At 50.5% G+C, this 12,307-nt stretch overlaps 1 protein-coding gene across 1 annotated transcript in view; it reads right to left on the bottom strand.

Moving 5' to 3' along the window:
* The window catches only part of ABCB10 (ATP binding cassette subfamily B member 10), a 28,871-nt gene extending 18,148 nt beyond the window's left edge, over positions 1–10,723 (bottom strand). The window contains exons 1-3 of the mRNA XM_087828991.1: positions 10,230–10,723; positions 2,120–2,320; positions 1,088–1,290 (exon numbers count right to left, since the gene is read on the bottom strand). Of these exons, the coding sequence (XP_087685117.1) occupies positions 1,088–1,290; positions 2,120–2,320; positions 10,230–10,701 (876 nt within the window). The 5' untranslated portion in view covers positions 10,702–10,723. The remainder of the gene's footprint in view (positions 1–1,087; positions 1,291–2,119; positions 2,321–10,229) is intronic.
* Between the last annotated feature and the right edge of the window lie 1,584 nt (positions 10,724–12,307).

The raw sequence follows: 12,307 nt of genomic DNA, 5'->3' as shown, positions 1-12,307 counted from the left end.
GTGTTTTCCCATGAAAATTCAGCACCTGGCTGAGATGTATAAAATACACACTGGATTTTGAAATCTTAATATGAAAAAATAATATAAAATATCTGATTAATAATTTTATATTAATTAGATGTTGAACTGATAACAAAATATATTATTCAAATGAAACTCATCTTTAAAATGTGGCCACTAGCCCGGCCAGGCGTGGCTCAGCAGTTGAGCATTGACCTAGGATCCAGGAGATCGGGGTTCGATTCCCCGTCAGGGCACATGCCTGGGTTGTAGGCTCAATGCCCAGTCGGGGGGGTGCAGGAGGCAGCTGACCAAAGACGACCCTCTCATCATTACGTTTCTACCTCTCTCTCTCTCTCTCTCTCTCTCTCCCCCTCTCCCTTCCATCTCTCTGAAATCAATAAAGATATATTTAAAAATAAAAAATAAAATAAAATGTGGCCACTAGAGAATGGTAAATTACATATGTGGCTTACACCACATTTCCACTAAGCAGCAATGCAGGTCTGAGGAGAAATGTGGTTTGGAGACAGGAGGCAGGCAGACGTGAAGGTGCTCAAGCCATCAGTTAGGAAAGAAACAAAGGCTGTGGATGTGGAGAGAGATCCCCTTAGAGGACATATCTACTTCTGTGCACAGGAGGACGGGACTGATTTTCTTTCCTGCGAGAGGACAGGGAGTGATCCCTGGGCTTCCCAAGATAGCAGGGCAGTGGCCGTGCCTTGGGGGAGGGGGGTAACTTGCTGTCTTTCCTCTAACCCACTGCTCAGCACCCAGAGGGTCCCTTCCACCTGTTGCTCCTGTTGCTCCTTTCTGCCTTCCACATTCTCAAAAAACCCAGGTAACAATGTAATCTTCTCTAAATGTGAGGGTCCATTCTCCAGATAAGACTGTATTCTGGGGAAATGTAGGTGCCAGAGCCACGTGGGGAGAGGCAGTGTCTGTGTTCCTACAGCCTCTGGGGCAGAGCTCTTGGCTCAGTGGCTACAGTGATAAGAACAGCCCACCCGGAGCTCATCCCATGCAAGAGAGGCCTGCGCAGGCCAAGCCCTGACCAGAGGTATCAATGAAAGCCAGGCCGACATACCATCATGCCAATACCGACAGAAGCCTGGGCCCCCGCCCTGAGCCCATCTGAGAGGTTTTCCGTCACTGAGCGCCCCAGGAGCGCAGTGTCTGAGGAGAGGCGGTTAATCAATTCTCCTGTGCGAGTCTTGTCGAAGAAAGCGACCTCCTGCCTCAGAACGGAGGAGAATAAGGCAGCTCTCAGCCTATTCACGATGCGCTGACCTGCAAAGCAAACAGGAGCAGGATCAGCAGGGGCCCGGCTCCTAACTCACAGCAGCTTGGCCTGAGGTCATCACCTCTTCTCAGTGCTGCGGCCTCGGAGGCTCCTCTGCTGCCCTCTTGATCCCTGGGAACAGGCTCACCTGAGCGCTGGCAGATGGACAGGAAGCTGCTAGTAACGACCATTAATTTCCTCTTAGTAACTGCAGACTGTGGATGCTGAGGAGGCTACACTGGTAATACATATATAACGCGACTGAGAGGTTCTTAAAAAATATTATTTACAAAGCGGTTTTACTACATTAACTGTTCAAAAGCTAATTGTGTCCTTCCTTGGCAACCCTTTCCTGTTCAAATGGCAACAACTGGTTAATTATCTACAGAGTATTTATTTTATTAGCTAAATGGCAAGCAACCGACATGGAGTCGGGCGTCCCAGCTCTGTCATTATTGTGGTAGTCACCAGCCTGTTAGCAACCAGGCCTTGACAAAGACATACTGTCCAGGTACCACCCAGCTCCTGCTGAAGGGGAAACACCAGCCTGGAGTAGCTCTCGAAAGGGCCCACAGCTCCAGCATCCTGCGTGAAGGCCTTGTAATCACACCTCCCAGAAAACACACAGGGCTACTTCCCTCGCAGCTCAACTCCAATTCATGTAAAAAGAGTGAGGAGACAGTAGTTGATCTACGACAGTTCATAGCTCCAACATCGGGCCAGTGTCCCCACTGAGTGGGATGGGGAAAAGAGGAAAAGACCAGAGCACAGACACCCACCTGGCTCCCCGTCACGTTCCTGGGAGACTCACTCGTCCAGGGTGAGGGGTGTGCCTACCTGAAGTCTGCATGAGGTAGACACGAACCGCGTTGGCCGCAGCGCCACACAGGAACACGCCGCTGAGTCCCAGGCAGAGGCGGGTTAGGCTGCTGCTCTGGTCCACGGCGGGGTTTGTGTAAATGACGTCGATGATCTTCCCCAGGAAGAAGGGAGCCGACATGGTGATGACACTGGACACGGCTAGGAACCCAACTGCGGCTAGAAAACACAGGCAGCCCTCAGGGTCACTGGCTCTTTAGCAAAGGGGCAGGGTGATGTGACTTCCTCCCTTGGCTCCCAGACCCGACTAAAGGGAAAAACCAAACGGGTTCTAGGGCCAGAGCAAGTACACTGACCGTGGGGAGGGACTGATCATATCTAATACCCAAACTGTCTTGTGTTACCCTGACCTGACCATCTGCCCCTAGCGAGGAGTAACAGAGCTAACGACAAAAATCTGTCTGGCCTTCCTTCCTGCCTCTTTTCTTTAAAAAAAAAAAAAAAATGTTTTTATTGATTTTAGAGAGAGAGGAAGGGAGAGGGAGAGAGAGAAACATCAATCGGCTGCCTCCTACTTGCACCCCGACCGGGACTGAACCTACGACCTGGGCATGTGCCCTGACTGGGAATCCAGCCAGCGACCTTTCGGTGCACAGGATGATGCTCCACCAACTGAGCCTCACTGGCCAGGGCCCTTCCTGACTCTTGATCTGGGTGCTCATCTCAGATATTTTTTTCTACATTCATGCTATACATTGTTATTCCTTGGCATCTGACTGTATCTCAGCTTACAGATCAAATCAAGAGCAGGTAAAGCTCTTGATTACATCTAGTATTTCAAAACACTTTAAGTCAATGTTGGAAAGCAGAAACAGGAATTCATTACACATGTGATATGTCTTTTTTTTTTTTTTTTTTACTGTTCAAAATATCCCAGATGTCCCTCTTCCTGCCATTGACCCCTTCCACCCCGCACCCACTCCCCTCCCCAGTCCTTCACCACACTATTGTCTGTGTCCTTGGGTTATGCATATATGCATATAAATTCTTTGGTTAACCTCTCCCCACCCACCCACTCACCCACCAACCCCCAGATATGTCCTTTCTTAATATTATTGCTTTGGGGAATAAAACACCGGAATGTCAGCCTGATATGAAAATAAAAACATAATTGTCAGCACACCTAAAATACAGACAAAGGGGATAGAGTCTTATGAAAAAAGGAAAATATCACAGATAATTGCAATCATAACAAGAGGAACACAACTAAACTACAAAGATAGAGCATGTTTCATTTACTGGGTTGATAAAGATCAGAGTTGGATAACACACTGTGTTGGTGAAGCTGTGGGAAGAGGCACTTACACTGTTAGTGGGAGTGTAAATGGTACCATTGCAACAGGTAGCCATCTGGTCATCACGATCAAAACGTGAATAATCGTTCCCTTTGATCTAGCAAGTCCACCTCTATGAATCTAACTTATACACTACTGAGTGTAAGCAAAATCGTACATTCAAGGATTTTCATTACAGTATTGCTTATCCCAGCAAAAGATTCAAAATATCCTAAACAGACATCAATGGAAAGTAAGTTAAGTCAACCGTGGAGCATTTATTTTATGAACATTATGCAGGCATTAAAGAGAAATAAGATAACTCTATAGGCACTGACATGAGCGATCCACCAAGACAGACTGTGACTGGAAAAAGTCCAGCACACATAAGTTTACGTTTGAGGGGCTTTTTTGCTTGGTTTTCTCAGTCTAAACACACACACAACATCTCGGGAGAGCAGCAAGAAGCAGGTAACGCAGGTTCCTTCTGAAGAGTGGTACTGGGTGACGGGGGCAGGGTATGTGCCACTGTGTGCCTTTTGAGTTTGGTCCTATTAGGAACTCCATTAGTGCCACCACTAGAGAGTCAGTGGTGGGTGAGTTTAAGGGAGCACAACATGGATTGAGTCCCCAGAGATGGGAGTTCCCAGCACCCTGCAAACAGTTGTTGCTTCTCTATTTGTTTTGCCTAACGCTAACACTTGAGTTTGAGGTATTAGTTTTATGTAACTTTAATAAAAAGACTGTAAACTCTGTGCCAACTGGTTATTTAGTAGGTGAATGGGGCTCTAGGTGAAATGCGAAACTTTTAAATAGAGAACATTTCACACCATCGCTCTCTCTCCTCCTTGAGATGGCCTATGTCCTGTTCTCAGAAGGACCTGCTCTGATGACCTTATTAAAACACAAATGCCTGCCCGGCCGGGTGTGGCTCAACAGCTGAACATTGACCTAAGATCCAGGAGATTGTGGTTTAATTCCCGGTCAGGGCACATGCCTGGGTTGCGGGCATGATCCCCAGCTCGGGGTGTGCAGGAGGCAGTGGTTCAATGGCGACTCTCTCATCATTGATGTTTCTCACTCTCTCTCCCTTCCCCTTTCTGAAATCAATAAAGATATATTTAAAAAAAACCCAAAACCCCCACAAATGCCCAACACTGCCTGCCTCACTCCTGGCGCTTCCCACCTCTAGGCATTCGAAATGTCTCGCTTGTTTACTGTCTATCTCTCCAACAGGACCTAAAATACTTGTGTCTGTTTTGTTTACTGTTGTAACCCCACTGCCTACAGGCAAGGGCACATGGTAAAAGCTCAGTAAATATCTGTTGAATAAACGAATAAATAAACTGAACTTTGACAAAGGAGGCATAAAAATCAGAGAGAAGTTCTTCAACAGCCTAAGCAGGAATGTAAGTTCTGGTGGCTCAGAAAGTACACGTGGAAATGACTCCTTTGCACAGAGCTGGAAAGTCCACGGGACTGGCTTATAATCCCATAATCACAATTTAAATAACGTGAACCGGGCCAAGGGCCATTTCATTTTATTTTTAAGAGCCGGGTCTTGCTTTCAAATGCCAAGAAGGCCTGAAAGCCCAAAGGGCAGAGAGGCTGTCTAACTTGGGGTTCTGCAGACACACTCACCAAGAACGGGCATGCTCCAGAAACAGGTGTCCTAGTGAACTAGGGGTTAATCTGAAAGCCTCGGGTTTCATCTTTCACTGGTCATTAACCTTTCTAGTCTGTTCTTTTGCCTTGGCAAATACTCCCAAAAGTATAATGTAAAGGTCCATCCTCTAGTTCAAAGTTATGATTCCAAAAGCAGGTGCTGTGTTTCATGAAGGAAATGTCCTGATTTTGATTCTGAACACTGGTTCTTACATGGTAATGATAATAATTACAACGAGGAAGGAATTTAGCTACTTCCAAACTCATTCCAGGATATCCCCTCACTTTTTTTCATTTAATTAAAAAAAAAAAAAGATTACAGGCTTGTTTTATTGCCATTTGCCTCTTTTCTCCTACAAGCTGAATGTAGACAAAGGTAAAACAGAAGATTTGTTCAGCTTTTGGTGGATCCTGTTAACCGAAGGTTTATTACATATTACTGTCTTTGGCATTAATGAATAATTTAGACTTGCATCATAACTATTTCAGATTTCTCCCTAAACTCGACGTGATGAGCATCCTGCAGCCCTGAAATTCTCCTCCACCTTTTCTCCACGGTTAAGCCTCTTGCCTGCTTCTATCTTACAAGGAAGGGGCTTTGGCAACTTCTGTTATCTGTCTCTTAACAGATAAACTATCTTTCTGTTACCCTCACTTTACTAAATCATGGCATTCGGTGAAAAAAAGAGGAAAGAAAACCTAAAATGTAGACTGGGGTGAAGGGCTCTGGGAGGCGGCCGGAGGAAGAACAGAGGTTTGGGGTGGGGGAGGAAGCTGTAAAGCATACCTACCACCTGTACATCTGCCTGTTGCACAGACACAGCTACCCGCTGTCACTCAAGGACTAACGACGCAGCACTAAGGAGTCCCCAGCCCTATCTTAAGCATTGGATACCCATTGCCTCCTCCAATCCTCCCAACAACCTTCCCATCATTCTGGGTTTTTCAGAGAGGAAACTCCAGCACAGACAGGTGACGAACTTGCACAAGGCCACCCAGTTCGTGTAACGCAGAACCACATTCTGGTTTTCCTCATCTTCCCACATTCCAAGCAGAGAAAACAGCACCAGCCTAGCCTGGGGCTCGGGTGGACCAGGGAGCAGAGAGGCTGCAGGGTACAGCTGCAGCAAGGACCTCGGTGTGCACGGGGAAGAGAACTGGAAATAAAGTGCAGAGGTAGCAGGTTCAGATTATACAGCAAGGCAGGCTTCAAAGGGCTTCAGGTGTGGAGTGACAGTCAGACGTGAGTTTAAATAATCCACTCAGGGTGCATTCAGTGAAAGGAGAGGACTGGAGACCAGCACAGCAGCAGACGAACGGACGGACAGGTGAGAGGGCAACTAGGGCGAACTAGGGTGGGGCAAAGGGGATAAGGGTGGCAAAGACTGGAGATATTTTTAAGAACTAGACTCTGCAGGACCTGATGCTGGATTTGGTGGGCTGTCTCTGGAGTTGGGACTAACAGGGTCAACACCCTAACTCTGCCACCTGGCTGTCTGACCTTGAGTCCCTCAACCTCTCTGTGCTTCAGTTTCTTCATCTGTAAAATGGTGATAAAAGTAATTGCTCCACATGGAAATGTTGTGAGCAGTAAACTAAATACACATGCAAAGCATCTGGCACAGAGCCCAGTATCTAGTAAACAATGAATATTAGCTATTTATCACGGCTGTCACTGCAAGGAGTCAAGAATGACCACGGGTCTGGCTTATCAGTCCCTGAGAGAAGGGACAGAGGAGGAAAGGCAGCTTCAGGTAACTTTGGTTTTTAGTCATGTTGAATTTTCAGGTGCCTAGGGGGCATTTTTATGGACACAGGTGGGTATTACAGGGAACGAAGGAACACAGCAGGTGTGCTCGTTAGAGGCTGAAGTGAAGGAACCTGGCATCTAGGCTGGGTGGGGAAGGAAGTGAAGACATAAGGGGCTGACAGACTAGCAGGAAGCAGAGAGTTCAGGAAACTTCTCAGGTTCGTGGAGTGATCTGCAGAACAAAGATCTGAGCCCTGGCAGGTCTGGTGCAAGGCCAAACTGTGAGCATGTGATAAAGAGTTAGGCACTTGTGCCATATTAACAACAGGAAGGCCTGCCTTTGGCTCTAGCACTTGCTGTCCTGTAGGCATATCATGGTTTTCTAGTTGTCACATTAAAAATAGTAAAAGGAACAGGTAAAATTAATTTTAGTAATATTCGATTTGACCCAATATATCCAAAATATTAATCAATCAAGATAACAGAATGTTAATGTTTTCTTTGAAATATGGCATTTCCATAGCAAGCAAACATCCCTGGCTTTCTGGAGCAGTCAGTCCCCACGTCAAAGGTTCAGACTCACTGTCTGGGTCAGAACCTCTGCCCGGACATGGGCTTCAGGAGACGGTGGCTCTAAGTACTACACCTTGTCTCCTTGCTCACTGCATCCACCGGTTTATACTCTATTTATTTTGGTCAATTCATGGTGTGTCTTCATAAAACATTACAAATTCAGCAAAAGCTCCTGGAGGCCATCAGGTTCTAAGAATAGTCCTAATCTAAAGCCACACAAAACCTTATCAGGAATTTAAGTTAGAGGCGCCCTCCCAGACCCTCCACAGAGGCCTGAAATGAACATGCCAGGGGAGGGGAGGGTGTGTGTGTGTGATGGATGTGCACCTTTACAGTTTGACTAGGTCCAGCCTGGGGAGTGTGGGGGAGGGAAGCTGCCTCTGTGCACAGAGGCCCACCACACAAAGGACTGCTAGGCTGGCAGCACCACTATAATCTCACAGCTCACTCCGACGGTCCAACTTGATGTATGCTCTTTCCTCCTGCCTAGTCGACTCGCTGGGATGGCTAGAGACCTAGCGGCCTCTTCTATCTGCTAGGTGCAGCAAGAGGGCTCTGACCAATCACTCCTTATCCCATCAGTCCACATGGGGTTCCTGGGGAGCCCCTGCATATTTTAAGACTCCTTTGGTTAAGTGATAAGATGAAGAATTATCAGTGGAAAAAGACTGGAGAGAGCAACTGTGTAGGTCACAGCTGCAGAAAGATAGCTGCAAATTCCTACACTCAGTGTGGTGTGGGAAGGAGGGGCAAGGGGCTGGGAATGGAAATAATGCTAACCCTTCTCCGCACACATCCGTAAACATTTCAGACAGGAGGCCCTGTTTTTAAGTTCCTGATACAAATTTCTTAAGATCAAAGTTTCCTGGTCACACAGTTCAGGTGGCATATTCACAAACTGCTGCCAACAGTTGAAAATATTGTTGTTCAAGTGCATAGCTGAATGTTTGAAAAAGATTTTTGTATTTGTTTTTCTAAAAATTAACAAATTAACATTGGAGTTCCTTCTCTTCAACTCAGCTTTCTTTGGTCTCTTGATTAAAAATAGGCGCACACACACAACTGCTCTTTATCTCCAGCACTTTAAAGAGATGTGCCAACATCTGGGGCTGTTCTTATGACGGTAAGTTACAAATGTATGATGACCCCTCACTTCCTCTTAATCCCACCAATGCCAACATCCAGATTGGCTTCAATATATCCTATATAATGACTTATGAGGAAAACATATGTCCTAATAAGGGCTTTTTGGCAGATTCCTTCATAAGATACAATATGTATAGGGTGTCCCAAAAAAATGTATACACACACTTTGAATAATTATAAAGGAAGAGTTTATGAAAATACATTCCATTTTCAAAACTGAGCTATCAGCTGTTAAAGTGTGTGTATATATATTTTTGGGGACACCCTGTATTTAATTATCTGTTTTAAAAGTTTTAAAAAGTTATCGTACAACCCCAGACTTATTTCCTAAAATTTTACGTTAACAATTATTCAGTGCGGCATATCAAAATAGCTCCCCTTCTTAAAATAAAAGGAGGCATAGCCCTTGCCTTATTTAAGGCTGTCTTCCCAATACACCAGCACTGCAGAGCATGTGGGAACATGGAACAAGGGTACAGAGACGACAGTCAGGAGAGAGGCCGGGCTGGGCTGCCCAGGAGGGCCGAGCATATGCAGGCGCCAGAAAAGCCTCCCACCTAAGAACCTTCCTGTACACCCTGCAGAGCAGAGCTCAGGGTCTCTAAATTTAGGCCTCAGCCTGGGCCTGCTCGTAGCATCACCAGCCCCTCCATCTAAGGCACTGGGGCCCCTGCTCTGTGCCGCACACGCGGAGAACCAGAGACGGGAACTGGAACCACACACGGCGGCGCTCTCCAGCAGCTCAGTCCCGGAGGGCGCCTACTTTCAAAACTTTCCTTTAAGAAGAAAACAGGATCTTTATTTCCATCAAAATCTACATACAACCAAGCGACGAAATAATTCTCTTTATGCTTCCGTGACACCAAGAACGCCCCTGAGCTTCAGCAGTGACCGAGAGGTGACAGGCTCCCGCGTGCAGGAGCGTCCTGTCTGAGGCCGTGGTTCTGCAGCACAGACCGTGCACGCTCACCGGGTTCAGGTGCTGCAGGGGGGGCCCACGGGCCCCTTTCCAAGCCTTCATCACAGACGCGCCTGTGCCTCTCTCTAACCACACGATCATTTCATTCATGTGCCTCCCCCCACCCCCACCCCACCGCACCCCCCTCTGCTGGAAGCCCCCCGCAGGGGCAGTTTCCTTTCTGCTCACCAAAGGAGCCCCAGGGCCTGGGCGCACAATGAAAGAAATCAAGATTTAGAGGGACCCCGAAAAACTCTACACTTAAACATTTCTCTAATTATGCCTAAAAAGGAGGAGTTTCGGCAAATCGTCTCTGTTTGCCTGGATTTTGTTTCTAAAAGCGTTTACTTTCCCTGCCTCACAGGGCAACGCTGCCCGCCTGCCTAACACACTTGTCTAAAGGAAAGAAACAATGTCTTACAGAGTAACACGGAAGAGGCGTGCTTGACTAGGGCTGGTTTCTAACAATAAGAAACGCAAAACCAAAACAAAACCCCGCGGATTCTGAGCACGCCGGCGGAGCCAAAGAGGAACAGACCCGCACTGCCAAGGAGACCCCGTTCCCCTCGGACAACGCGTGTCACGCTAACGCAACGGCGCAAAACGGGTCTTCAGGCAGGTGCCCGGCCGCCCGGGGCCCGGGGCCGCGCGCTCTGCGGGGGTGCTGGCCGGGGAGGGGACGGAGGAGGGCGGGGGCCCTACCTGCCAGCCGCCGGCGCTCGGGGTACGCCAGCCCCAGGAGCTTCTGGGCCTCCGAGCGCCCGGCCGCCGCGGGGCGCAGCCGCGGGTCGTCCTCAGGCGTCGCCGCGGCCGCAGGCACCGCCGGCCCGCGCCGCCAGGCCTCGCCCCCCGCGCGGGCGGCTGCGGCGGGGCCGCCCGGGAACACGGCGCGCGGGAGCCGGGGGGCGCCGGGGGGTCGCGCGCACAGCCCCAGGAGCCGCGCGAGGCCCGCGCCGCCGCCGCCGGGGCCGCCGCCCGGGCAGCTGCTGGTCCAGCGGCGTGGGAGTCGCGCGGCCGCCGCATCCCCGAGGAGCCCCGCGCCCCAAAGCCGAGGTGGCCCCAGGCCGGTTGGCTGCGGCCGGGACACTGGGGCGCGGGCGGCCGGAGTCCACGCGCAGGCGAGCGGGCCCCGCCTCACGAGCAGCCGCAGGGGCCAGGCCGGGGCCCCGCGCATGGCGCCGCGTCGCAGCCGAGTGTCTCAGCCGCCCGGCCCGGCGCGCACCGAGCCCCAGGACCCTCCCGGCCCGGCCGAGCGGAGGGCGTGCACTCGGCGCCGCCCGCCGCCCCGCCCGCTGTCACCCGCCGTCACCCACTTCATCAGGCCGGCGCTCCACGCGCCTGCCCCGGGCCGCGCCCCTCCGGCCGCACCACGCCCTCCGGAGCGCCCACTCTGGCCTCGGGCGCCCTCCTGCTGGCGCCCCCCACTGGGCAGGCGAGCGCCGGGCGCTCCACCCGCGCCGTCAGGGACCCGGCGGAGGGACGCGGGGAGCACCGCTGCGCCTGCGCACTGGCGCGCCGGGAGCTTTTTCACGCTTTTTCAGTCCCCGCGGGTCAGAACCTGGGAGCGGCGCGAGCCGTTTCTCACGCGGCGGACTACGCTGAGCGCGCAGACGCGATAACACGATACTAGGCGCCGGCGCCGCGAGCGGAGCGGGGGCGGGGCCGGGGGCGGGGCCGCGGAGACTCGGGCAGGGGCGGGTCCCATCTCCCCGCGTCCCGCCGCCGAGCGCGGGGGCGCAGCTGCAAGGACCGGCGCCGCGGGCCCGCTCGGCTCTCCCAGGCGCTGTGGCTGGCGGAGAGCGACGCTTGGGTGACTCTGGGGAAGACGTGAGCCCCGGTGCAAAAGCGGAGGCGGCCGGGCCGTCCAGGTGCAAAGAGCGGGGTCCCCGCAGAGCGCCTTGTATGTTAGCACACGTGCCCGGAAAACTGGAGGCGAGGCCCCGGGACCCACTGGCACCCACGCGACCTCGTGGGGGGCCTCTGTGCGCGGAGGGATGGGGGACCGGCCTGGCTCTTACGCGTCCAGGCTGAGGACGGCGGGGAGCTTTTTTGGCTGGTAAGTATTTTGAGGCTAGTGAGAGGCACTTGCTTCAATTGCAAGATTTATGGATCCCGAGAAGAAGAAGAAGGAAAAAACCCTCAATAATCAAGAGTAATATTTTAATACAATTAAAAAAAAATGAATGGAAAAAATGCATGATGAGCAATATATCAAAATTTCAAATGCACGATCCTGCCTCTCTCTTTTCTCACACTCATCGGAGCTCTGAAAACCTTATTTGCAGAGGTAGGCCGTTAGCAGCTGGCCTAGTTTGCCAACTTGGTTTTTAAAAAAATTTTTGCATTAAAACATTCTTTACTTGATTACTGAGGCTTTTTAGGGCCTCCTTAAAATTCGCCCCCAGGAGCGTGGCTCACTTACCTCGCCCTACCTGGGGAACTGGTAGGTGTAGAATTTTTTAGGGGCAGTACTGATAATAGTTGGAATTAAATCATAGTTGTAAGTGTTCTCGTGAAGTGAGCAGGAGGCATGCCGTCCCCAAAATTCCAGCCTCTTAGGCCCTGGTAAGCATGGAGCCCCCCCAAGTTCACCACAACTTAGGTTAGCTCCTCATTGCTGTCTAAACTCTAGAACACAGGGTGCAGGTTAACATCCAGACCGCCGATTTGTAAGGAGGCATGTTCCTTCTGGGGAAGATTGTGTTGATGCCATTCTCCCGGTTGGAGAGAAAGTAACAATTTTAACTCATATGTAACCTTCTTATATCCTCTTTCCCACT

Source organism: Miniopterus natalensis, chromosome 21, assembly GCF_054644295.1.
Source record: "Miniopterus natalensis isolate mMinNat1 chromosome 21, mMinNat1.hap1, whole genome shotgun sequence".
Taxonomy (NCBI): domain Eukaryota; kingdom Metazoa; phylum Chordata; class Mammalia; order Chiroptera; family Miniopteridae; genus Miniopterus; species Miniopterus natalensis.
This window is presented reverse-complemented; position numbering and strand designations above follow the sequence as displayed.